Genomic DNA, 27649 nt, shown 5'->3' on the forward strand with positions numbered 1-27649 from the left:
TCAGAGTAGTTAAATCACAAGCAGATTGTGATAAATTGCAGGAAGACCTTGTGAGACTGGAAAATTGGGCATCCGAATGGCAGATGAAATTTAATGTGGCTAAGTGCAAGGTGATGCATATAGGGAAAAATAACCCATGCTATAATTACACAATGTTGGGTTCCATATTAGGTGCTACAACCCAAGAAAGAGATCTAGGCGTCATAGTGGATAACACATTGAAATCGTCGGTTCAGTGTGCTGCGGCAGTCAAAAAAGCAAACAGATTGTTGGGAATTATTAGAAAGGGAATGGTGAATAAAACGGAAAATGTCATAATGCCTCTGTATCGCTCCATGGTGAGACCGCACCTTGAATACTGTGTACAATTCTGGTCGACGCATCTCAAAAAAGATATAATTGCGATGGAGAAGGTACAGAGAAGGGCTACCAAAATGATAAGGGGAATGGAACAACTCCCCTATGAGGAAAGACTAAAGAGATTAGAACTTTTCAGCTTGGAGAAGAGACGACTGAGGGGGGATATGATAGAGGTGTTTAAAATCATAAGAGGTCTAGAATGGGTGGATGTGAATCGGTTATTTACTCTTTCGAATAGTAGAAAGACTAGGGGGCACTCCATGAAGTTAGCATGGGGCACATTTAAAACTAATCGGAGAAAGTTCTTTTTTACTCAACGCACAATTAAACTCTGGAATTTGTTGCCAGAGGATGTGGTTAGTGCAGTTAGTATAGTTGTGTTCAAAAAAGGATTGGATAAGTTCTTGGAGGAGAAGTCCATTACCTGCTATTAAGTTCACTTAGAGAATAGCCACTGCCATTAGCAATGGTAACATGGAATAGACTTAGTTTTTGGGTACTTGCCAGGTTCTTATGGCCTGGATTGGCCACTGTTGGAAACAGGATGCTGGGCTTGATGGACCCTTGGTCTGACCCAGTATGGCATGTTCTTATGTTCTTAAAATCGTAATCATTTCGCTGTAGAAGTTTCCTGCTGTTTGCTGACAAATCTTCATCTGATGTCATCTTCTTCAGCCGTGGATTGTGGTTATGATCTCTTGTGGCCACAAAGTTTGGCCTCCATATCTTTGGGCATTATATGATTTCAGAAGATGCTCAGCAGCCAGGCAATAGCAGTTCCCTCATTATCACTGTAGGCATTCTTCAGAGTAAAGTACTATAGGAACTCCTTATGTGCCTGATAATTTGCTTGTGTGTAATTCCTAATTTGCACATGTGCACACATTTCCTGACAGTGGAAATTTACATAAGTACTACAGAACTACAGGCACTACTTTTCTCAAAACTGGACTACTGCAACGCCCTTCTCCTGGGCCTCCCTGCAGCCACACTAAGGCCAATACAGCTGTTACAAAACGCCGCCGCCAGAACACTTTCAAACAGTAAAAGATCAGACCATGTCACCCCTATCCTCAAAGAGCTGCACTGGCTGCCCATCCCATACAGAATCCAATCCAAGACTCTAACCATCATCCATAAAACACTGCACACCAATAAAGTGGACTGGATGAATGCGGCGTTACACCTTCACGTCCACCCCAGGAACCTTCGCTCCACAAACACTGGGCTTCTTAAAACCCCCTCTCTGAAACTGGCACCTGAATACAATAAGGGAACGCGCTCTTTCATTAGCTGGCCCTCCGCTATGGGACAACCTTCCAGGAGAATTAAGAATGGAACCCACAACCAAAACATTAAAAAAAAAAACCCCTAAAAACATGGCTCTTCCAAAAAGCCTTTGCATCAATACCATGACGCCAATCCACGACACCGAGAAGATGCACCATAGTCACTCATACAGAAACCAGAAGCACCCGCCACTGACTCTCGTCAAAAATGATCACAATGACAAGAAATGTTTATAATCCCAAATAATGTTAATTTTCTGTTGATATCAGTTAATGTTGATTCTAATTTAATTTCAGTTCATATCTGTTAATATTGTCTCTAAGTTTTACTGTAAAAATAATAGGAAGACACTGATGCTCCTAGTTCATTGTTCTCTGTAAACCGATGTGATATGTCAGATCGAATGTCGGTATACAAAAATAAACAAATAAATAAATAAGTAACAAAGTTACGTCTTATATTTCCACAAGCAGGAAATATATACGTATAAATGTCCATGCATGTGCAGATGAAAAATTACAAACAGGAAGAGAAGCTGGCACTTCCCACCACATACACATACAACTACCCACACCTCCCACACACGTACCCACATACAAAATTCCTTCATAACATAACCCAGCCACCCCCACATGCATCCCACACACACAATTTAAAAACCCTCACACATGCACCCAGACATACACCTCTGATTCCTCCAAGCCTCCCTATATGCAGCTTCCAAACACACTCTCCCACCCAAGTTCCCCACATACACCGCCGCTAAAGCACACAAACACACACACGCTCCTCCCACAGCTCATAAATCACACAAGCTCACATTTCCCACACACACACACCCCCAACACAAGTGCATTCCCCTACCTACTGCTCATACAGGCACATTCAAATACACCCCATACCAACTATAAAAACACACATTTCTACACACACACACGACACAATTCCTCCAAAAAAAACTCCATCTACCACACACACAGACTTTCATACTCCCTCCCCAACCCAAATAACAAAAATCCCCTGATACAAGAACTCTCACACTCCCACCCTCCCACACAAACATGCAAGCACCACATACTTATGACTCACATTACCCTCAAAATATTATTGGAGGGGGAGGGGTGTCAGCAATGGAAGTAGATGTGAAGGGAATTTTGTCTTTCACAAACAACTGTTGGAGGTAAAGAATGCATTTGAAAATGTTGGGTATTATAAGGAGTACACCTTTTCAGTCTTGTAGTTTTTTTTAGCATGAAAGTTTAGTTACCATGTTGAGTCAGAAGAAAACTGGATTATTTGCAGGATTACTATAAGAATTATCCACAGATGATATGCTTCAACTTTTAAGACCACATAGAAATTTGCATAAAAATACACCTGAATGCAAGACCTAACATAATAAAAATAGGATAGATATTTTAAAAAATCTATGCTTAGTGTTTAATTGCATTAAATATAATTTTTAAAAAGACAGAACATGTTGTTTTAGTTACCATTCAAGAATATACAGGATAACTTTCAAATCTATTTGCGTTAATGCATGTGTGCACATAAGTGAATGCACGGAGATCTATCCTAGTGTCTTATAAACTGTGTAGCAGGAGCTGCGCAGTTTATAAAACACCGGGTACTTATGCTCCAAAAGCACCTGCGTATGTTTCAGAGCGCGTGCATATCAGCACTACAATGGAAGTGCTTAATTTTCTTACCTATTTTATAAACATAGAAGCGTTTATTTTAGATGCGTAAAAAATATGTACATGTAAAACCAGGTATTTTATAACGTACGCATTTATTTGAAATCACCAGTTTGCCGATATCTCTGCCAGTTCACTCTGTCTCCAGTTCACCTAGACCCTCCTGACCTCCCACCATTTCACCCAGACTTTCCACTCAAAAATTGCAGACAGCAGAGAAGTCCAGTATCAACTGTGCTAGTTAATTATCAGCTGCAAAATTATGAGAATAAATTAGATAATTTATAAGTAAATCTCCCTTACAAAATAGCAACTTCCACCCTGGAATCCTCCTAGACTGCACCTTTTTTGCATCGGTAAATGTGCACGTAAAAGCCAAAAAATACGCATGTCCTTTTGATGTCTATAAAATAGCATGTGTGCGAATACAGGCTACTTACATGCACACATGCTAATTTTCCATGCATATCCTCTCTGAAAATGTACCCGGTGTCTATTATTGTTTTCCCTTTGATAGCCAGAAGCCTATTAAGGGTACGCTCTGAATGATTTTATGCATAGCGCTTACCCGTGGAGCTGTTGTCTGCTCTGGAGTTTGCCTGTGCTATGGATCCATCTCTTTCATCCACGTCAGATTGGTTTGATTGCCCTGCTCCCTTGTGGCTCAGAATAGCATCCAGTTCAGAGAAGAATTTCATGGTTTTCCTCATGTTCCCCGAGTCATGAGCTTTCCTCACAGTCTTGTACTCGTGCTTCAAGTTCTTGTACTTGGTCCTGCACTGCTTCCAGTCCCTGTCTATTCCAAACTCCTGAAGCATGGTTGCAATGTGCTCAAAGATCCTTTTATTTCTCACGGTGCCCTCCAGTTGCTGCTGGATGTTTTTGTTAGACCATAGGTGGATTAGTGCTTTAACTTCCTTGGCAGTCCAGTGCTTGCCTCCCTCGGTTGATATGGCAGGAATGAAAAACTTTGCTTCCGATCTTGGATATCCTGAGCTTGCTGAAGGTAAATGAGAAAATGACCATTATACTGTGGCTCAGAGGTTCTCAGTCCAGTCCGGTTTTCAGGATACACACAATGAATAAGCATGAGATAGATTTCCATTCAGTGGAGGCAGTGCATTCATTGTGGATATCCTGAAAACATGACTGGCGGATGTGTCTCAAGCTACAGCAATGGGTTGAGAACCACTGCTGTAGCTTATGTTTATCTGTTAAAAGAAGGCTAACAGCAAGATATGAACACATAAGAGGAAGGTGTTACAATAGAAATATGCTAGAAATAACTATTCACAGTACAACATTCATCTGCTTTTGTTAGGATTTCGCCTGCTACACAGCCATATCCTTCCTTCATGATGCCTCCCCACCTTGGAGAGGCCCTCAGTGTGCCTCATCACTAGTCTTGCCAAGCTCCTCCTCACTGCCCTTGCCATGCCCAAGTCCCAGCCCTGACTTCTCATGGTATCACTTCTGGCTCCATGACTTGACACTTGTTCCTGCTTTATCTTGTGGCCTACTGGCCTTCTGCCTTGCCTTGTCTTGCCTGTGGCCTATGGGCCTTTCACCTTGCTTTGCCTTAAAGTCCTCGGGCTTTTCCTGCCTTGTTTCCTGTCTTGAAGCCATTTGGCCTATTCTCTCTTGTATCCTGCCTTGGGGCCTTCGGGCCTATTCTGCCTGTTCTAAGCCTTGCTGCCTTTAGACTTCTGTGTTTCATGGACTCGCACACAGGTCTTAAAATTGACCCCTAAAATTCTCATGAAAAATAAAATAAAACTTGAAAATGAAGGTCTGGTCACCATGGGGTATGAAATGGGGATAGCTCAAGTCAGTGAGTGGATGCCCTGACCAGTTAGCTAACCTGACAACACAGAAAAAGAGCAAAGTCCCAGGGGAAACAGCCTCAAGGATGACCTCCCAAACCCATATCCCTTAGGAATTGGATTGGTTGGGGGATCAGTGAAATGCATTCCCAACAACTTGCCACAGAGCTTCCGTCCTGTGTCTGATGCTGGACCTCCTCTGTTTGCCTGTGACCCTGCTTGCCTTATACCTGAATGGCAAGCAGATTCAAGGATTAGATCTATTGATTCCCTATGGCTAAGATCAAAGCGGATCTGTTTGTATCTGTTCGCCAGTATAAACTGAAGTAAATGCCTAGAAGTGTACCTGACCTGCTTGTTCTTCAGGAACCTGTGAGTATACCCTGTAGGGAGTAGGACAATGTCACTCTTTTGTAGGGCTTAATATTACACAACTTTTTTCTTGTGTTGGGAGTAGCAACAGACTAACCTTTACTGAGGCTCCCACTGACACCATGTGTGGATAATCCTTCAGGACTCAGGAAAGTAAAATAACAGTGTAGACAGCTCAACTTTAAAAGACCACACTGGTCATGCCTAGCCTGGGTCCAGCCTCAAGCACAAAGAGGAGTAGCCTCGTGTTTAGAGCAGCCAGCTATGAACCAGGGACGCCAGGGTTCACATTTCCCTGATACTCCTTCTGCAAGTCATTTCACCCTTCATTACCTCAGGAACAAAGTTACAGGTGGGAAAAAAAAAACCCTTAGTAAATAAAGCTCTTAGATTATAATCCCTCTGGGGAACATGGAAATACCTACAGTACCTGAACGTAAGTCTGCTTTGAAGAGGCTGACCAGTCACAAAAGGCAGAATATAAATCAAAAAGTTAAACTAGCTGAGAGCAAACACATGCAGCATACCTCGCAACCAGCTGTATTTACTCTTTCCTGCGGTGCTTCAGGTATTGTTAAGGTCATTTCAACAAAGACCCTTTGGCTTCCCCTCCCCCAGCTTAAAAAATCTGCTTTCCTGAGCCTCTGCCTTACTTATTGATGCTATATTTGTACATTACACATTATATTACAAGTAATGTTTGCCTGTGGCTAAGATACGGATCAACACAGCAGCCCCTCAATTTACTTGTATCCGTAATGACAGTCGCACCTTTAAAAAACCCACTCTCTCCTCATGAATTAGATACAGATCTGAATGAGAAAAGGATTACAATTTTCAATGTCTAACAATTATATTTTTTCTTTTAATTTTCCAGTCATGTTGCTTTAAATCAAAGCACCTCACAATCCACCTGCAGAACTGTCTTGCTTATCCTGCAAACCTATAGCATAAGATTAAATATCAGAAAAGGTAAATGCAAGAAATATTCTTCATCCTTGCACTAATTTTGTCAAAGTTACAATACCTAGTTCAGTTGCTCTTGTATAAGGAAGAAAACTTGATGAATCCAGTGAAGGGTCCTGATTATATTCTGGAGTGACCAATCTTTCATCTAGGAGTGAGATAAAGACATTACTAATTATGACTGCAACTTTCATAGCGGCGTGTGGGCAAATGTGCAAGCGTTCGTCGGCCCACCCCCAGGGGTTGTATATGCGCATGTTATAAAACAGCCTGACTGTATGTGTACACAATTATAAGTGGGCGCATGCTTGTACGCAGAAATGCCGCTTCTACCGAGTAAGTGGGGGAATTTTAAAAGACATGTGTGCCGACACCATCGTCAGTTTTCCCAGTTCATTCCCAGTTCGCCCAGTTAAGGGATAGGAATTCCAAACTCCCCCTAGTTGAACACCCTTTCTTCCCCCTTGTTAGACCCCATCTTTAAAACTCCACTGATCTGTCTAGATATTTTTTTGTTTAATCGTTACACTTCATCCATAGCAGAAGTAAAGTTATGTACTTTAAATACTTACCTATATGAATCTAAAGTACCTCTAAAATACATTATAGAATTTAATTATTTTTGATTTTACACATTTAGGTATACCAGTATATGCTTTCTTAGGATCTGCAGCTAGTAGTTCTTTCTCCTAGTCCTGTACATAAAGCACTACTGGGAGGTAAGCAGGCATTAGTGCTGTAATCTCAAGCCCTGAAAACATTAGACCAAAAGTGAGTGCATCAGTGATCAGTGCCTGAGGTAGCAGCTGATTCTCTTTCTGGGAAAATCTCATTATTAACCCCTTTCCCTCCTTCAGCTCAGGCTGGCTAGGTAACATTTTCAGGGACAGAGCGTGGTTGGCCACTGCGAAAAGACATCCATTTGCCTCCCCTCCCTCCATGACAGCAGGGTAATCTGTCACTCACTTGTCTCAGGTACCACTTTTGCTAGAGGTGGAACAGCCAGATCATCTGAAGCGGAGCTTCTGGAATCCTCATCTAGCAGGACAGAGAGTTAGAAACACAAACACAAAAGAATGACTAAGAGGTCAATATTTAAAAGGGCTCATCCAGCTAAATTCAAGATTTAGCCAGTTAAACCCTCTGGGATAGATTTTACAAATCTACGCACGCGCGTACTTTTGTTCTCGTATGCATGATTTTATAAGATACGCGCGGGGTTGGCGCGCGCAAGGGGGTGCACATTTGTGCACCTTGCGTGCGCCGAGCCCTGCGCGCGCTGCCCGTTCCCTCCGAGGCCACTCCGAAATCGGAGCGGCCTCGGAGGGAACTTTCCATTCACACCCCCGTACCTTCCCCTCCCTTCCCCTACCTAACCCACCCCACCGGCCTTATCTAAACCCCCTCCCTACCTTTATCTTAAAAGTTACTACTGCCTTCGGGCAGTAGTAACTTACGCGCGCCGGCGCAGCAGGCCCCAACACAGGCCCCTGTGTCGGGGCACTTGGCCACGCCCCCAAAACGCCCCGAGCCGGAAACACGCCCCTGGACACGCCCTGAAAACGCCGCGTCACTCCCGACACGCCCCCCCCAGGCAAGCCCCGGGACGTACGCGTGTCCCGGGGCTTGCGCGCGCCGCCGAGCCTATGCAAAATAGGCTCGGCGCACGCAGGGGGTTTTAAAAGGGTTACGCGCGTACCCCTTTTAAAATCCGGCCCTCTGTTTTCAATATCCTTCTAAGTGAACAGTTATGTTTTAGCTGTCTAAGACATTACACAACTAAAACTTAGCCGATTAAAAAAGGGACAGGCTGTGGGTGTTCTGAGGCATGGTTAACATTTACCTGGCTAGATTTAAACATCTGCCCTAGCCGAGTAAATTTTTCTGGCTAACTTTGGTTGGCAAAAGAGCAGTCCTAGAGTTAGCCAGAGAACTGCTTCCCTGCCAAAGAAAACAAAACAAAACACAAGCGGCTGTGCAACTGCAGCCTGCCCACTCCCATCCAATCTCCAAAATAAAAGAGTAAGTAGCCCATGAGCAGCCCCGATCTCTCTCGATGCCCCCAATAAAAGAATAAGCAGCCTGCAAGCTGCCCCGCTCCCTTCCGATGCCCCCAATAAAAGAATAAACAGCCCCTGAACAGCCCCAATCCCTTCTGCTCCCTCCCGATACTCCCAATAAAAGAATAAGCAACCTGCGAGCAGCCCTGATCCCTCCCACTCCTTCCTGATTCCCCCAGTAAAAGGATAAGCAGCTTGCAGCATTTATTCATTTCACTGGCTTTCTGATTGGTCCTTCAGTGAAGATTGTGTTGCGTCCGTCGGTCGCTCCGTCTTTTCCTCCTCCTTGGGCAAGATGGCTACTTCTGCTGCCGAGTGCCGAGGGCCTCGGCGTCTCCAACTCAGCATGGGCGTCCCAGTCCGCCATGCTCACTCCGTGGCCTGGGCGTGCGCGCGCACATCTCTTGCGCTCAAACACATGACATGGCGGGAACCTCGGGGGTGTCCCCACGGCATGACGTCAATACCTCCGGGTATTTAAAGCCTCCGCTACGCTTCCACCTTTGAGTTAGCATAGACTACGGTCTAGCTTCTCTGTCTGCTCTAAGCTGCACGTTTAGTCGCTGCTATTCACTCCAGGGCCTCGCTCCGTTAGAAGCTCTAGGCACCCGCTCCTCGGGGGTCTCTCGCTTCCATCCACCCTTCGGGGTCTCTACTAATTAGACAACCGCTCCTCGGGGGTCTATCTCTCTTATTCATTTCAGGATCTCAGGACTATCAGGTACTCGCTTCTCGAGGGCCTATCGGTCTAGTATCCTGCACCACGGACCTTCGGTCCTACCATCCTCACTACCAGGAAGATGCCTGCACTACGTTCCAGTGAGTACCTATATGATCCGGTTCTCCAACGCCACCCACCAGGCTCGGCTTATCCCGCACCGCAGGGTCCTATCTACCTTGAACATCTGGGTGAGATTTCGACATCTGAGACTGTCAGTACATATTGGCACCTTGCTGGACTCCAGTGCCTTTCCTTCCTGCCTCATACCATCTATCTACAGCAGTACAATAAAGCTTTCTACCTACAAGTGTCCGCTCTCTGCGTTTAGCCTATCGCTGTGGTTCCTCACGGGGCCCCTCCCCGTGGGAGGAGTCATCTCCACTGCGACTAAGGGTCCACAATGCCACAAACATAACAGATCCTTAGCAAAAGGACCAATCAGAAAGCCAGTGAAATGAATAAATACATATTAAATGCCATACCAGCATTTAATACTGAAGCCAGCGGGTGAAGGACAGACCCTCTGCTTCTCTCGCTGGCTTAACTGTATGCATTTGAGAGGTGGGGAGTGTGGGAGGGAGGATCAGATGTATGTGGAATTGGGGGGGAAGGATCGGGGCTCCTCACAGGCTGCTTATTCTTTTAATCGGGGCAATGTGAGGGAGAAGGAGGGATTGGGGCTGCTTATTTTTTATGGGGGTTTTTTTTTTTGATATTCTGCTTTTTGCACTTTTTTCAGTTCTTCAAAACGGATTACATTCAGGTACCTGAATGTACTCTTTTATTAGGGGCATCGGGAGAGAGTGGGAGGGATCAGGGCTGCTCCTGGGCTACTTAAAAAAAAAACAATATTCAGTAAGCCGGCTAAGGGCTAAGTTACCCAGATAACTTTATCCGGATAACTTTAGCCTTGCATATTCAGTAAGAGATTCCTCCCACTGAATGTTTAGCATAAGTTATCCAGTTAACTTTACCCAGATAACTTTGCTGTTTGCCACCTTACTGGATATGGACCTCCTAAATTGCTGGTTTCGATGTGTAGCCCTGTCATTGCATATGTGTGGACATGATGAGGTAGCGCCCTGTGTGGCTGTGAAATATCTTGGGACATGGGATATGTAAACACCATTTGCATGCACAGCCAACCTTGGTCCACTAACCTAGTTCTTCAAAGTTTGGCTGGACACCCATTTGATGAAGAGAACTAAGAAAGCACAGGGTTCATCTCAAATTAGAAGCTTTTGAGGCCAGCTTAACATAGGACTAACAATAATTCACAAGCAATTTTTGCTGACATCAATGATCTCCAAATTTAACTACCAAGTATTCTGAATTTTTTGTTAGTAAAATACCATTGCCATATTATGCCCCCATCCATTAGAAATCACAGATAGGATGAATATAGCAGGGTAGGCATTGATTAGTACTTTCTTAAAGTTTCACATATGAGATGAAAATTTGAATGTCATTGTGCATGTCTCTAGAATAACAGCTCCAAATTTTATTCTTTCTTTTTACAGCCGATGCAGAAAAGGAAGTTTGCTTACCATAAACAGTGTTTTCATAGATAACAGTATGGATTATCCATTACATGTGGGTGACATCATCCAGCAGCACTGAATGGACTTGTCTCTCCAAGCTAATAAAGCTTTGAGCTCTACTGAGTATATGTGGGGCTTCCCGTGCTGGCGATGCCTTGTTAACTTCCTCAGTCTATATCAGAGCTAATCTAGCTATGAGGTTGAATCTTCATGGAGGTGGGTGGGTATTCCATGACTAATTCATCCTGCTATCTACAGAAAACATCATTTATGGTAAGCAAACTTTTCCATTGATAAGCAGGCTGAATTAGCCATTACATGTGAGGAGTCCCAAGCTGAGAGCTGCAGCGGATTGATTATTTAGTAAGCAACCTAGCCCTCACCATGGAGAATGGACTACTGTGAGACCAGACTTTGCAAATCTGCTTGTCCAAATGTACTGACAGTCTTTGAGATGTTATCAAGATAGGACTAAGGCATAAAAATACAAATGGAAGACCAAGTTACAGCTTTGAGGTTATCTTCAATAGGTACTTCTCGAAGATCCGCAACAGAAGCAGCTATGGCTCTCACTTGATGAGCCTTCACTGAGCTTGTGATGTGCAGCTCTGCTAAGCTGTAGCAGTGATTAATGTACTCAGTCAGCCAGTTAGACAAGGTATGTTTGGAATCCGCTATTCCTAGTCAATTGGGATTGTGTGAGATGAACAGTTGGGAGGTTTTCCGATGTAGCTAAGTTTGTTTCTTGTAATACGCTAAGGCCCTTTTGCCATCCAGAGTATGTAGGGCTTTTTCACCCTCATGCATGTAAGGCCCTAGAAAAGAAGTTAGGTAATATGAAGGATTGATTGATATGAAAAGCTGAGATGCCCTTTGGGAGAACTTTCAGATGAGTAAGGAGAACCACTCTGTCATGGAAGAAGTGCATGTATGGAGGATAATGGATGAGAGCTTGCAGTTTGCTGACTCTTCTAGCTGAAGTCACTGTAAGAGGAACACACCTTCCATGTCAAGTATTTTAGAGAAGCTGACTCCAATAATTCAAAAAGAGTCTTCATTAGTTGAGAAAGGACTACATTCAGGTCCTACGGAATAGATGGCTTTTCTTTTGGGGAGAATGACACGCCATAGGTCTTTCATGAAGCAATATATCAAAGGATGATTAGAGATAATTTTGCTATCCTCTTGAGTATGGTAAGTTGCTATAGTGCTGAGGTACATCTGTACAGATTTATTTATTTATTTATTTATAGATTCTTTTATACCGCGGTACGTATAGTTATACATCACCTCGGTTTACAGATAAACAATAAATTAGCAACAGGCTTTACATATAACAATTTAAACAGTAACACAAATAACAGCTACAATCTTTACAGTAATAACGGGGTTCAAATGTAACATGTAAGATGAGGAGGCAAAGTCTGGATCAGAAAGGTGAAGCAGCAGATATTTCAGGAAATGCTTAGGCTCACAGAAAAATGGGTCCAAAACATTTTGTTGACACCATTTGGAGTACATGTGCCATTTGAAGACACAATTCCTTCTAATGGAAGGTTTCCTAGAGGAGACAAGTATATACACAATTTCTGTAGGTAAGTGAAGATCCTCGATCACTGAGCATTCAACATCCAAGCTGTGAGGTTGAGTCCTGAAAGTTTGGGATGGAACAATGCAGCAATAGTGCAGGGTCTATTCCCAATTGTATGGGAGGACTGCTGGAACGTTCTATGAGATATGCATAACAGAACTGCCTGGGCCACACAGGAACTATGAGAATTAGACGAGTGCAGTCCTGAAGAACTTTCTGCACTTTCCTGCCAATAAGCAATAACAGTGGAATAGCAACATTTATTTTGTGTTCTGCTGTGAAGAGAACAGAATAATAGATGATAGATCCTATAAGATGAAGGGTTTGTCAGCCATTGACTGCTGTAGAGATCACTTGTGTGATTGGAACACTCTACTGAGTCAATATGCAAGTGTGTTGGAGATACCTGGCAGATAAGTGGCCTGAACAGCAGCTTGATTTGTCTCCTCCCAATGCCAGATTTTTAGGACTTCTTGACAGAGAGGCCATGATTCCATTCCTCCTTGCTTGATGATGTAAAACACGGCAACTTGGTTGTTGATTTAAATCAAGATGCTCTTTCCCTGAAGAAGATATGCAAAGACTGAGAGTGTATATGATTGTTCTCATCTCTGGACAGTTGATCTGATAGCAGCTCTCTTGAAGAGTCCAGAGGACTTGTGTTCAAAGAGTTCCTGTCTGTACTCTCCACCCTTTAGTGTGTTGCTTTTGGCAGTCCGCAAGCTCCTCTCGGGAACCGACATACTCACCCATCGGGCCGGGCTGATGCAGTTGCTCTTTTATACCTCCAGGCCACTCTCCCCTCCAGCACAGCGGGATGCTGCTCCTCAGCGTGGCAGGATGCCGCCGATGGTCTTTGCAGTGGGATGCCGCTAACGCTCTCCCCTAGCCTCCCTAAAGCACATGCGCACCTGATGGTTCTTCATTTAAAGGGCCTGCAGTGGGAAAAGGCCAGCAGTGACCCGTGATGACCTCACAGGAAAAGGCCTATAAAAAGCCACTGATGCATCTCCTCCTCACCTCAGCACAGGGCTCCCTACTTCTTAGTTGTGTGAGTTGCCTCAGCATCTTGTTCTTCGATTCCTGTGTCTTCATCTTCAGTTCCAGAATTCTTTGTCTTTGTTCTTCAGTTCCAATGTTCTTCATCTTTATTCTTTGATTCCATTGTTCATTGTCCTTTTACTTCAGTTCTTTTGGTCAGTTTTTCAGCGTTCCATGTCTCCTCGTCTGCCCTTCCTGTTCTGCTCCTCATTTTCCATCCCACCTTCCCTTCAGACGGATACCTGGTATTGATCTCAGCTTGCTTCCTGGACCTACCTTGAACGCTGCCTGCCACTGACCACTGCCTGCCTTTTGGACATCCTTGAACACCACCTCCCACTGACCCCAGCCTGCTTCCAGATTCACCTGTACTACCTGATCTTCTGACCACCAGCAGAGGTCCCCACTTAAGACCTGCTGGCCCTAGCACCCAAAGGCACAACCCGAGGGGAATGTGGGCTGGTATAGGTGAAGCTCAGTTTGGCCTCTGCCTCATCTGACTCCACCTGCCAACTGTGGGGTCTTGCAGGACTCCATCCTATAGTTTACACCAACTCTACCTCAGTCCATGCCCGCAACATAGTGGTGGCATCTGTTGCAAGAACCACTTCATAGGAGAGTAAATGAACAAGGGCATCTGTTAATTGATCCCATTTGGAATGTAGATCCCATTGGAAGTAGCAGATGTGAAGATTTGTCAGTGAATCAGATGGATGGCCGCTGCCATATATCCAAGAACCACTAGGACTTGTCTTGCAGATGAGCAAAGAGAAGAGATTAGGTTGCGGATGAGCGACGTCATCGGGTTCACTTTTTCGAGAGGCAGGAATGCTCTTTCCTGTACTGAATTTAGTCAAGCCCCAGTGAATTTGAGACTATTAGTGGGCTCCATGGTTGATTTTTTTTAAATTACTTAAAAAACCTAAGCATTGTAGCAGAGCTATGGTTGAATTCAGAAAACGTAGTACTTCGTCCTTTGAATTCATTGTGATAAGCCAATTGTCCAGGTATGAGAAGACTTGTATTCCCAGGTGACGGAAATGAGCTGTCACAACCACAAGGCATTTCATGAAGACCCTCGGGGTTGACAAGATGCTAAACAGGTATATTTTGTACTGGTAGTGGGAAGAATCCACCTGAAAGCCGAGGTAGCACAAATGTGAACGGTGGATGGGTATGTAACCGTATCCATACTTCGGATCCAAGGTACACATCTATTTGTCCTTCTGTATATAATGTAAGATCATGCTGAGGGAGTTCATTTTTAATTTCTCTCAGAGTATATGTTTGGAGAGATAAAAAAAACTAGGCCCTCGTTTGGATTGGGTCTGTTGTGTAGGTTTCTCTTGCCAGCACCCTCTTTGAGGAGGCCTGGCCGGATATGGCTGCTGATGCCGGGCTGGAAGGGGTGGTAGACAGTATTGCTGAAAAGACCAGTAAGGCCTCTTGTGGAAGTATGGTCACTTGTATGGATAGAAGTGATGTAGTGCTGTGTAGGGCTGTTCAGGAGCTGTCAAGAGTGACTGAACAATTACTTTCTGGTTCTTAATCTGGGTGCCCAAGCAGAGGAGGTCTACAGATGCTACTCACTATAAGCCATGAGGCGGATGAAGTACGTAAAACGGAATCAAAGGCTTCATATATTTATTGGAGAAGATGGCAGATTTCCTCTTCTGTGTCTAAGAGTGGTTGTGAATAGTAATTGCCTTGTTCAGTAGCAGGTAGAAAAGGCTTCAACTTTTGAATGCAGTCATCTATGTACTGCACCATGTAGAACTGATGGGTAGCAATGTGAGCAGAGAGCATTGTACTTTGAAACATTTGTTTGGGTTTTTTTGCCAAAGCTATCTAGAAGTTTGTGGTCTTTTCCAGGAGGAGAATCTGTTAATACATGTCTTTTTCGCTTTCTTCATATCAGATTCAAATATTACGGACTAGTGAGGCAGCTAGATGAGATCAAAGCCTGGTAATAGTTGGACTCCGCTTTGATGTACACTTTGAAGTGCCAAAAAGCAGAATATAAAAATCTAAAAATAAAATAAATAAAACTTCTCAGTAGTTGGGGTTACCAAAATGATAGTTTCCCACATTCTCATTTGTAAAGTATTGAGAGTGTTGTGAACTGGAAGTCTGGAGTGTCCAGTATTTGAAGAAGATTCAGGAGCTCAGATCAGGGGCCTTTGACTTTGTGGACATGGGCACCTAGTGCAGAACCCATCTTTTCCACAAACTTAGAATAGGTCAGATGCTCTAGAAGTGAGATGTGGTCCAGAAGTTCTGGAAGAGGATCAGAGTGTATGCCAGTAGAGTCTTCATCCGAGCCTAAAGGTATAGTGTCACTTACCCAGGACTCCAATGATAAAGAGGGGGTCTGGTTGATTCAGAGGAGGAGCCACCTGGTCTACCACCTCCAACCTGCTTGAATCTGCTGCAATAGAAGATGGAAGAACTCCTGAGCAAGAGTTCTGATGATAAATGCACCTCTATAGATGATATCAGGACTCCAATCTGTGGTATCATCTTAGTCAGAGTGAAAAGGAGAGACTGGAATGTTCCTTCTGTCTCCTTGGTCAGAGAGGTAAAGAAATTCCACACCAAGTCTACAATTTGATTGAGAGATTGATGTGTCCTCTGGCCTGGCGTAGGTGGCGGAACATCCTCTTTCAAAAACAGGATAGGCCCTTACATGAGGAGAGGTGGCCTGTTAGAAGTGAGTGGTACTATAGAGGTCACTTAGTCTGCAATCCCCAGGAGAAGTCCCTCTGCCTCTAGGAGGGGTAAACAACCTGGTTATTGATGGTGGCAGAGGCAACCTGACCCCCTCTCTCACTGATCTAGGATGAGCTTTATAGAGCTATGTTGGGATAGCAGCATGATAAATCCAAGTCTGAGGTAGATTCAGCAATGGTTTTGATGGGGTAGAATTTCTGGATGTCTTGGCATGCTTTGATGGGCATCAAGGAGTCCGGAACAGGCCAACATTATTGGCTGGGCTGCATTGGGGCTGTGCCTTAGGATATTGCTGCATTGGGACTGTGCCTTGGAGACCACAGGCTTGTGTAGCATTCGGTGCACTGAGCATTGAGTTTGCCAATGCATTGAACATCGAGCATCAGTGCGCTGTGCATCGAATATGTTGATGTGTCATGCACTGGTGTGTCATGCATCTAGTGCATCAGTGCGTTATACACCTCAATACATCATATGCTGAACGCCTTGATGTGCTGTTGGCATCGGTGGAAGTTGCATCAAGTGACTTGTTGAGCCATGCATCGCCAGTGCTGTTGCCAGTGCTGATGATGGCTGAGTTGATAGTGTCAGTGCAAAGCACCAAGCTTAGAATATTTATATTTCTTCAACATACTGTGTTGTTTTTAGTGATTGATGATGCTTTGCCATGGATACTGGGTGGCTGGTGAAACTCAACCGCAAACAACTTCATCCTAAGCAGTTGGGGAAGTCTTTGATGAGCTCCTGCTCAACTCCGATGAGATGTTCCCAACGTTCGTCGGTATATAAAAGATATTAAATAAATAAATAAATAAATAAATAACTCACTCCTTTTCCAGCAAGGGAGACGAGGCTGCGCTGCAGGATGATGATCTATTGTAACTCCATAGAGATTTAAGCAGTTCCTTGATTTTAAGAAACCTAGACCTCTGCGCACATGGGGCCATCCGTCCACAGGCATAACGGTTCTTCTGATCGTGATCTGGCCAAGGCATTGATAATACAATTCATGGTCGTTGGTGAGAGACGTAATTATCCCACAGATACAACTCTTAAAACAGCTCACCGTGGTTGATTTATTCTTCTGCCTGGACATGATAGAAGGAAAGGTCACACCGTTTGTTTTTTTTTTGTCAGTAGCACTGAAAAGAAGCAGCAAGGTAACTTTAGAAAAATAAACTGAAATAAAAATATATCAAATAAAGTAGTTTTTAGGATTTTAAAGAAAAAATGTAGGAGAAACAGAATCATGTCCATGCTGTTCTCAGACAAAAAATAACTGGGGAGACTCACAAGGCAACACCTGCACAGGAACTCCCACACATGCTCAGTAGAGCTCAAAGCTCTATTAGCTTGGAGAGACGAGTCTGTTCGGTGCTGCCAGATAATATCACCCACATGTAATGGCTAATTCAGCCTGCTTATCGACGGAAAATGCTTCTTCTTCGATCATGATTCAGTTTAAATTACATCAAGGGCATGTGAACCCAGATCGTTGTTAGTCTGTCCAAGCAGGAGAGAAAGGGACAAAGAGACTTCCCAGGCTCAGAGTTGATGGATTTTCATTGCAGATTAGTGGTAACAACTTGTGTGTTTTGCATGTTCTTTAATCTCACTAATTTCTGCTGTACGAATGATCATGTTATAATCAATGATACATATATATTTTTTTGGCCTGGTAATTTCCTTCTTCTCCTCTGGGCTTCCAGCACAATTAGAACTGGCCTCCACTGAGCACCACAAGCCTTCATTTGCCATTACCTGGGAATTTTTCCCTTTGGTATTTGCTCCTCTCAACCCATTTAACCCGGTCATTGCTCTGAGGGCCACATGGCAGGCTTCCTACTGGAACCCTGCAATCAGGACCTTAAGTCTATCCCTTAGGTGATGCCGTTACATGATGATTAGAACTCCCCTCAGGGGCTACAAATGCTGCCTCTGCAGCATACCCCACTCCGGCAGGTCCGGGGAGTGGAGAGACCTGAGCCAGAAATCGAACCCCGGTTTCTCCACATGGCAGAGCACAGCACTGACACTGAGCCACTGGCAAGGCACAAAAATGTTTCTAGTAATTCCCTAAAGTCTGTTTTTATTTTGATTGGTCATAAGGCAACATGTATGAGGCATGTGCCCTGGGTGACCAAGTGGAAGATACCAGCCTAAGCTGCTTCTGGTTTCAGTTCCAGGTTGGATAATGTTGCCACAAGTGAACCTAGGTAGCTATGTTTAGCCACTCAGTATTTTCAGCAGCATGAGTTTGGCCAGCTAACTCTGGAAGTTAATTAGCTAAACCCTTTGCTCTTACCCTTTCTGTTACCTTCTTAGAGAACCATATTGGTCTCCTTTTCTTCTTGCTCTTGCTGACTTGCCATGCACAGGGATTTGATGCCTTCTCTACACTCTTTTCTAGTGCTGCCCACACTTCCTCAGTTCTCTTCGGATCTAGGATTCCTGACAGGGCTTTCTCTGTACTAGCACTCATCATCTTGAAGTCTGCCCTCCCCCTCAGGATCTTTGTCGTAGTTAGATTCAGTTCAGATTGGAGACTAATAATTCTGTGTATTTTACATGCCAAGTGCGTTATCTGAAAAAATATTGCCAGTGCTGCTGTTTTAAATATTCAAATGCAATAATGTGAAAACATCAGAAGATAATATTAAATCTCATTCAACTCACCTACATCAATAACTTCCTTTTTTATGTGCACATCCCCTGGATCCTCCGAGACATTACTTCCAGAGTTATCTTCATCTAACTCCATAGGAGGCTCATCTGTGTGAGTATATACAAAGTGAGCCCTACGAATAGTAAATCCGTCAATCTTATTTCATTCTATAGCAATGCTTGAAGATCTGCCCGCAACATCACAACTCAATGCACAACTGTAATACTTTTCACAGTGTGTGACACATTGCCACTTACCTATGTCAGAGCTTTCCTTCTTGATTCCTGTAGCCCCAGGATCCTCGGACACGCTACTGACAGAGTCCTCTTCACCTCCCTCGCCCGTCATTCCTGTGCAAACATGGCCACTGGGTTCAGGCGTGGAACAGCAACCAAACTTCAGCAGCATTCCTGCATTTTACAAGCTTTTGTCATCAGAGTGGTTAAAGACAAGGGCATCCCCACATGTTTTCAGGGCTCAGAGAAACTTGCAGTTAACTGCTAACTACACTGGGTGCCAAGAATGGCTCTGTGGTAGCCTGTCATTCTGCCAGCGAGAACTACAGAGGCTACAACACACCCCGGTGGCAAGGCCCAGATTAAGCAACAAGGAGGTAATAAAGCTCTCCACTGTGACAGGAAAGTAGCTTGCACTAAGTAACCTTTCTGTTTCTCTGGGTTCTGAATTAACTTTTAAATTGCTTTTGACAGACTTTTAGTGTTCCTGTCAGTGAGGAACAGAAGGCACACTGTGAGCCTGCCTGAGCCCCAGGGCCAGCTTTTGGGTAAGGCGAACAGAGTGATCTCCCAGGGCTCTGCTGGTTCTGGGTCACAATCAATACTGTTTCCTGTGGTGCATGTATGCATGGTCGAGCAGGGGTCCTTAAGCAGCTGTACACAGAAACATAGAAATGACGGCAGAAGAAGACCAAACGGTCCATCCAGTCTGCCCAGCAAGCTTTCACACTTATTTTCTCATACTTTTCTGTTACTCTTGTCCCTCTTAAGTAACATTTTGGTTCTATTTCCCTTCCCCCCCTCGCCCCCCACCATCAATGTAGATAGCAGTGCTGGAGCTGCATCTAAGTGAAGTATCTAGCTAATTGATTTGGGGTAGTAATCGCCGCAATAAGCAAGCTACTCCCACTCTTGTTTACCCAGCCTGTGCAATTCAGTCCTTGTTGATAGTTGCCTGAATGTAAATCCTCTTATCTTCATTCCCCCATGCCGTTGAAGCAGAGATAACGTTGAAGCAGAGATTTACACTGGATATGCATTGAAAGTGAAGTATCAGGCTTATTTGTTTTGGGGTAGTAACTGCCGTAACAAGCAAGCTACTCCCCTGCTTTTTTGTGGATGCAAATCCTTTTTTCCACATTTCCTCTTGCCGTTGAAGCATAGAGCAATGTTGGAGTCGCTGCACCTCAGGGCATGCAGATCCAGAGTCGGTGGGAGGAGCAGTGGGAGCCACTGTGATCATGTTTAAAATTCATGGGCCAGCACCTCCTGTAGGCTGATCTTATGCATACATGAAGTGTGGCCCATGAGTGTTCAACAAGCTTGTAGGGCCAGCAGAGATGACGAGGAACAGTGGCGGCAGCATCTCTCCCTCTCAATAGGTATTTTACTGGGGAAAGGAGGCAGGAGGAATGAGCAGATATGGTAGTAGCAGCAGGGCGAGGTGAGGGGAAAACAAGAGGGGATGCTGAGAAGGAGGAAGGGCAAGGCAGGAGACAGATGCTGGGAGAGGAGGTTAAGAGACAGGGGAGTGGATGCTGGGAAGTAAGAGGAGGAGAGAGGATGCTGGGGGAAGGAAGTAGGAGGCAGATGCTAGGAGGGGATAAGAGGCAGGGGGCAGATGCTGGAGAGGATGGAACTCAACCCTGCTACGTACTTGTAGAGAAAGCTTGCACACACCCTCAGTTCCGCTAATCCATGCCAAGGACCAGGGAGGCACCAGCAGATGATGGGGGCACCATTGATGTTTTTTGCCCAGAGCCGGCCCTGCTGAGCCCAAACAAAATGCTTTCAGTTGGCCGGGACTGATCAGTAACAACCTTTTGAAATCATATTTTAAATACAGGAAGGGAAAAAAATCTAAGAGAACATGCTTTAAGTTGTGGTTTTTAAAGTTTTTATCCACTTGTTTTCTTTTCATTTCCTACACAACAAATCCCGGCTGTCAGAGAAAAGAAAAACAGATGGATAAAAACGTGAATAAGATGCAGAGTTCAGAAGTTGTTAACAGAGATTTTTGTTCTTTGGTTGAGCAGAGTTTTATATTCGGCTGAAAACATAAAAGTGTTGCATGTTAGTGCTGTACCGTTTAACAAGAGCAATCTGTCTATCATCTAAGGATTTTCAGAGCTGTGCTGGAGATTTTCTGACCGTTTTACAGCTCAACCTATTTGACCGAGCACTGATGAAATCCTCCCTCCCCCCTTACTTGGCTGAAAGGAGCAATGCTGCCATTGAAATGAACAGAAATAGGAAGAGGCAGTATACTACTTGTACCTCTGGCTCCATTCCCACTCAACTGCTCCGTTCTCTCTTTTCCACAGTCATCCCTCGCATCTGCCACATCCTCAAAGGGATCACCTGCTACTGTGACTGTTCCTTCGTCCTTCAAATTCCCTGTCATCGTGCTGCTCCTCAAAAATCCCTCACTGAACCCTATCTGCCCTGATAACTATCATCCCGTCTTCCTCCTCCCTTTAGCATCTCCACTGCCTTGACTTTCTTTCGTCTCAAGTTGTTATGGATCCGCTCCGGTCTCGCTTTTTGCCATCTACATTCCACAGAATCTGCTCTCATCAAAGTCTCCACCTCTTTCTGGCCAAGGCCAAGAGCCTTTACTCGATCCTTATCCTCCTCGACCTCTCCGCTGCTTTTGACACCATTGATCATTGTCTGCTCCGTGACACCCTATACTCAACTGGATTTCGGGACTTTTACTGTATCCGCTGATGGTTCTTCCTCCAACGCTATTCTGCTATCAGTCAGAGTACCTCAAAGCTGCACCTCAAAGCCTTCTTCTCTCATCTGTCTACACTTCTTCCCTCAACGTTCTGATCTCCTCCCATGGTTTTCAGTTCCATTTTTATGCTGATGACTCCAAGATCTACCTCTCTGCATCAAATCAGGTCCTAGATTTCAGCCTGCTTACCTGACATCGCTGCCTGGATGCCCCACCGTGTCCTTTATTCATTAAGTAATTTTTTATTTGTTTGATTTCAGCTCACGCCTTTTCGTTGATAGCTCAAGGAGAGAGTTACATGCAGGGTATTTCACTGCCACCAAGGGGCTTACCATCTAAGGGGCCTATTTACTAAAGGTTTTCTCCCATTCCATGTCCTCGGGAAAAATGCTTAGTAAATGAGGCCCCTACGTTTGTATCTGAGGCAATGAAAGGTGAAGTGACCTGCCCAAGGTCACAAGGAGTATCAGCAGGATTTGAACCCTGGCTTCCCAGCTTGCTGCATGAATCACTATACTACTCCTCCACGTAAACAACATAGCCAAGATGGAACTTTTTTGTCTTCCGCCCCCAAAAAAACTTTCTTTTTTTTTCTCTTTTCTATCTCTGTAGATAGTACTCTCATTTTCCCCATTTTCTCAGACAGTAAACTTAGGGTCATCTTTGATGCCTCTCTCTCCTTTTCTAGGCATATCCAAAACGCAGCTAAAGTACATTGGGGCGGATTTTCAAAGGGTTACACACATATATTACGCGCGTAACCCCGAAAACCCGCTCCTGCGCACGCCAAGCCTATTTTGCATAGGCTCGGCGACACGCGCAAGCCCTGGGACGTGTGTTATGTCCCAGGGCTTGAAAAAATGGGCGGGGAATGGGTGGGCCGGGGGCGGGGGTGGGACCGAGGCCTCCGGCACAGCGGTCGTGCCGGGGGCTCACGCAACCTACGCCTGCCCAGAGGCAGGCGTAAATAAAGAAATAAAGGTGGGGGGGGTTAGGTAGGGCTGGGGGCGGAAGGAAAGTGGGAACGGGGAAAGCCATCGGGGTTCCCCTAGGGCTCGGCTGCGCACGCATGTTATAAAATCGGGAGTAGATTTGTGCAGGCCAGGTTGCGCGCACAAATCTATGCCCGCGCATAGATTCGAAAATCTGGCCCATTGGTTCTTCCTCTAGAACAGCGATTCTCAACCGGTGTGTCGCGACACACCAATGTGTCGCCAAACACCAGCTGGTGTGTCGCGGCTCCCGGTGTCCCACAGCCCCAGTTATACTTCCCTTTACCTTTTTCCTGCCCCCGCGGGCCAATGGGAAACCTCCTCCCTTCTTCCTGCCCCCATGGGCCAATCGGAAGACTCCTCCCTTCTTCCTGCCAGTGGGAGGAGGAAGCTTCTGATTGGCCAGTGGGCAGGAAGAAGCGGGGGGGGGGGCATTTCATAGCCGGGGGTGGGGTGGTTTGAGGGGGGCTGGGAGGAGCGGCAGTGTCCAGGCTCATGGTGGCGAAGAAGCCCGACTCTGTGGCCACCAAAGGCTGGAAATGCTGAAATTAAATACAGTGGCAAGCCACAAAGAAAAGAGGCCAGCCGCGCCAGGATTTCCCACTTCCAAAGCAGCAGGGAACTGCGATAGAGTAGGTATTCCCCAAAGCGGCAGTGAGTCGCAAGCACAAAGAGGCCGGTTGCTCCGGGGATTCCTCCCACCCCCCCCCAATGCAACAGTGAGCGCGGCAGAGCTGGGATTAAAGTAAAAGTGGCACTCGGCCATGCTGATTACAGATGGGGCAATTGGCGCTCCCAGCGGCTGTGAAAGCAGGCAGATGGGGGGCTGCGGGAGCCTAGGGATATCTCGACAGCCAGAAGAAAGGCCTGAGTGCCGTGGCATATTTTTCTAAAATAAATGTTTGCTGCTTCAGTGCAGCTGAGAAGGCAGCAGCAGCACTGGGAAATCTGCCACTGCGAAATTAAAGGGGAACACAGCATTGGGGCTCTAAGCAAAGTGTGTGTGAGAGACAGAGACTGGACAGGGAGGTGACTGGGGTGTGTGTGAGAGACAGAGACTGGGCAGGGAGGTGACTGGGGTGTGTGTGAGAGACAGAAACTGGACAGGGAGGTGACTGGGGTGTGTGTGAGAGACAGAGACTGGTCAGGGAGGTGACTGGGTTGTATGAGAGAGAGACTGGTTAGGGAGGTGACTCGGGGTGTGTGTGTGTGTGAGAGACAGACTGGGCAGGGAGGTGACTGGGATGTCTGTGAGAGACAGAGACTGGGCAGGGAGGTGACTGGGTTGTATGAGAGAGAGACTGGTCAGGGAGGTGACTGGGGTGTGTGTGAGAGACAGAGACTGGGCAGGAGCTTAGTGAAATGAAGAGCCTAAAATTATGACCTCAACTATAGTAAATTTCCCAAAGAACCAATCCAGAAGCCTAACTCCAAAAGTTAGGAGACTAACCCCTTTGAAAATTGACCTCAAATTATTCTCAGACCTGTGGTGTGATGGTACAGTACAATCCTCAGCAACAGACCTTCCCCATGAATTGATTTTGAAATCAGCATTGCGTCAGTTTTAAATGCATTGAGGCTCACTTGGCGAGGAAAGTTACACAAGGTGTGTATTGTCGACTGACTTCGGCATTACCCAGCATTTTATCTCATGTCTCTGTAAATGAAGGTCTGCTGCACGACAGCTGCTGTCTCAGCAAATGCACCACCTCACAGATAATTTCACACACACGGAGCTTACCTGTGGAGCTGTCTTCTGCTCTGGGGTTTGTCCATGCCACGGATCCCTGTCTCTCATCCACGTCAGATTGGCTCAACTGCACCCCAGCTTTGTGGCCCAGAATAGCATCCAGTTCAGAGAAGAATTTCATGGTTTTCCTCATGTTCCCCGAGTCATGAGCTTTCCTCACAGTCTTGTACTCGTGCTTCAAGTTCTTGTACTTGGTCCTGCACTGCTTCCAGTCCCTGTCTATTCCAAACTCCTGAAGCATGGCCGCGATGTGCTCAAAGATCCTTTTATTTCTCACGGTGCCCTCCAGTTGTCGCTGGATGTTTTTGTCAGACCACAGGCGGATCAGAGCTCGGACCTCGTCCAGGGTCCAGTGTTTGCCTCCTTCATTTGCTACGGATGGAATGAAAAGCGTGTTACTGGAAGACTCCAGCACTGGCCTTGGAGGACCTGAAGCAGGCGAGGGAGGGTGGGTGAGAGAAGAGGGGGAAAGGTAATTTATTGCTTGTTTAACTCATCATGTTTAATCTGATTATATTTTTCTTCATTAAAAGAATACAATGCAAGAGAGATGGAGCTGTTCATGATCAAACCAGCTTTTGGTAACCACCCCAGAGAGCTTAGATGAGCAGTGGAATAATATATGCTTTTGGCACCATGCACCAGAAAATATTACTCCGCTTTTGGTATCCATCTCAGATAGCCTACATGTACCCACACCAGACAGCTAACATTTGATTGTATTGAGGAATAGTTCGTGCTTTTGCCACCATGCACCAGAAAGTGTGTACTATTCCGCTTTTGGTACCCACTGCAGAGAGCTTACATTTTGCTTTGGTTTGACTTTGATTTTAAACTTACCAAACCAACCAGCCTTTGCCATATTTCCCTTCAATGAAATTTTGGACCAGCGCCAACTATGTAAAGATGAAGGAGCCATGGCTGCTTCCAGAAAACTTGAGGATCTTCATGTGCGCATTACACACAACTTGTGTATTTAAGGCCTGGAAATGCTTTCTGTTTTGCACACAGAACAACAGCAAAAACCTCCTCACTACAGACAAAATTATAATAGCAACAGGAGGTAAACATTTTTTTTAATTTATTCACTGAATCCAAACCTTTTTTTTTTTTTAATCACTATTTATTCTTAAGAACACGATGTCAGAAATTGCTCTTATGTGCTAATGTATTGTCCATCCACCACCTCTCACCAAACAATAGGTCCCGAGTGAGATCGGTAACAAGCACTCAAATCTCATTCATTCACTGGTTTTTTCCTAATGTCTTCCACATTCTCAATGTAAATTAATTTTTATTCAATCTTAGAAAATTATCTATTAACAGAATATTAGAAATCACATTTATTTTTCATCCAAAAAATCACTATCCTGGGGTCATGCTATCACAAAGATCTCCACTTTAAATTTCCAACTTTCTCTTATTAAGCTGAACCAGTTATGGTATGCCATTTCTCTCCCGTGTGGAGGAGATGGTAAGAGCAATATGGATGCAATTGCACGATATTCGGCATGCCAGCTACTATATACTGAAGAAAGAGTGCTTCATCTCCTGCCTCTCTGTAGGCTGCTGTGGGTACCTGATGTACTCCCTGACTCATTTCATCAAAGCCCTCAGTACCTGGTTGAAATGCCTTTCAAACGTTGACTGATCCAGAACAGCTACTCCAGTCACTGTATTCTGGAAAGAGCCAGTGGCAAGAAAATGAAAGCCAGTGAGAAGGTTGACCAAGCTTGGAATGGCATATCCACGATCGGTTAAAGAGTCAATATCATCTCGATTTCTTCAAAGAGAAAAAGAATTGCCTTGAGCTCAGTCTATATGTCTGGACCACATATGTTTCCAGTAACCCCAGCAGTGTTGTCCTCAGCCGAAATATGCGCTGCCTGAGTGCCCTTCTGCAAATGGCTGGAGCTCAGCCTGCTCCTCACGGCCCTTCCTTTCTTCTTCAGCAATAAAGCATCTTCTTTCTCTCTCTTCGTTGTCCTTTAGCAACTTCTGCTCTAATCCTTCAGCTCACATGCAAAATGTACCAAAATATTTTTTTAAAAATGTAATTAATCTATATTTCTGCAGAGAAACACCTACACATACTTTCATAAGGGCACACAATAGACTAAGTGGCCAACAGAAATCACGTGATGTGGTGAGCTGGGGAAGACGTTTCCCATGCACTTTGGATGCCTTCCCCCTCCATTTAACCTCTAACTCGCTGAGAAATTGCAAAATGAAACTGACAAACTTACCACTGTGATTCCAGAGATTCAGTCACTGTTTATCGCTACGACTCCAGGGTACCATGTCCACAAGATTGACGAGAAAAGAAAAAGAAAAGACACGAACCTTGGAGATAAATAAAATGGCCGCCACAAAAAATGCTGGCGTGGGAGATGCAGTACTGGCTTTGTCACTAAATGATGTGGCAGTTTCAGAACTTACAGCTGCAGTGTTAGCAGCATTGAACTTTACATTTGAAGAAATAATGGCGCAGACTGCAGAGGTTAAGGTCTCCGTTGCAGATTTCACTACAAGGCTCGATATAGTAGAAAGCAGAGTGGGGCTGGTCAAAGTTGACACACTGACTTTAAATGCGAACCTCGCTAAATTTAAAAAATTGGTGGGAACCCAAAACAAAAAAATCGAGGACTTGGAGAACAGATCTAGTCTATCAAACCTACATTTTGTAGGTTTTGCAGAGAACATCACAGTCCCGAAAATTGTGGAGATTTTGGAGCAATGGCTGCCCATAGAATTTGACCTCACAGATTTGATTGGAAAACTGAAAGTGGAAAGGGCCCACTGACTGGATAACCAGGTAGCAGGCCAAGATAAACCACGAATGGTTATTGCAAAACTTCTGAATTTTGCTTACAAGGTCCTACTGATGCAGATATAACATAAAAAAAGAGAGCTGCATTATCAGGGGCAGAGACTGCTGATTTTCCAGGACTTTTTGCAGAAGGTGTCATCTCAGAGGAAGGAGTTTTCATCAGTATGCGTGGAATTAGTAAAGTGCCAGATTCATTTTGCCCTACTATATCCCACCAAGCTAAGAATATGGCAAAATAATGGTT

At 44.9% G+C, this 27649-nt stretch overlaps 1 protein-coding gene across 2 annotated transcripts in view; it reads right to left on the reverse strand.

Annotated features, from left to right (window-relative positions):
- The window catches only part of LOC115083420 (multifunctional protein ADE2), a 134489-nt gene that overhangs the window by 92568 nt on the left and 14272 nt on the right, over window positions 1–27649 (reverse strand). The window contains exons 3-8 of one of the 2 annotated variants that reach the window (XM_029587234.1): window positions 24567–24947; window positions 19115–19207; window positions 18869–18964; window positions 7475–7546; window positions 6570–6656; window positions 3916–4347 (exon numbers count right to left, since the gene is read on the reverse strand). In XM_029587234.1, the coding sequence (XP_029443094.1) occupies window positions 3916–4347; window positions 6570–6656; window positions 7475–7546; window positions 18869–18964; window positions 19115–19207; window positions 24567–24947 (1161 nt within the window). Of the gene's footprint in view, window positions 1–3915; window positions 4348–6569; window positions 6657–7474; window positions 7547–18868; window positions 18965–19114; window positions 19268–24566; window positions 24948–27649 lie in introns of both variants that reach the window. The other variant, XM_029587228.1, reaches the window with a different exon arrangement.

This window comes from Rhinatrema bivittatum, chromosome 1 (assembly GCF_901001135.1).
Source record: "Rhinatrema bivittatum chromosome 1, aRhiBiv1.1, whole genome shotgun sequence".
Lineage (NCBI taxonomy): Eukaryota > Metazoa > Chordata > Amphibia > Gymnophiona > Rhinatrematidae > Rhinatrema > Rhinatrema bivittatum.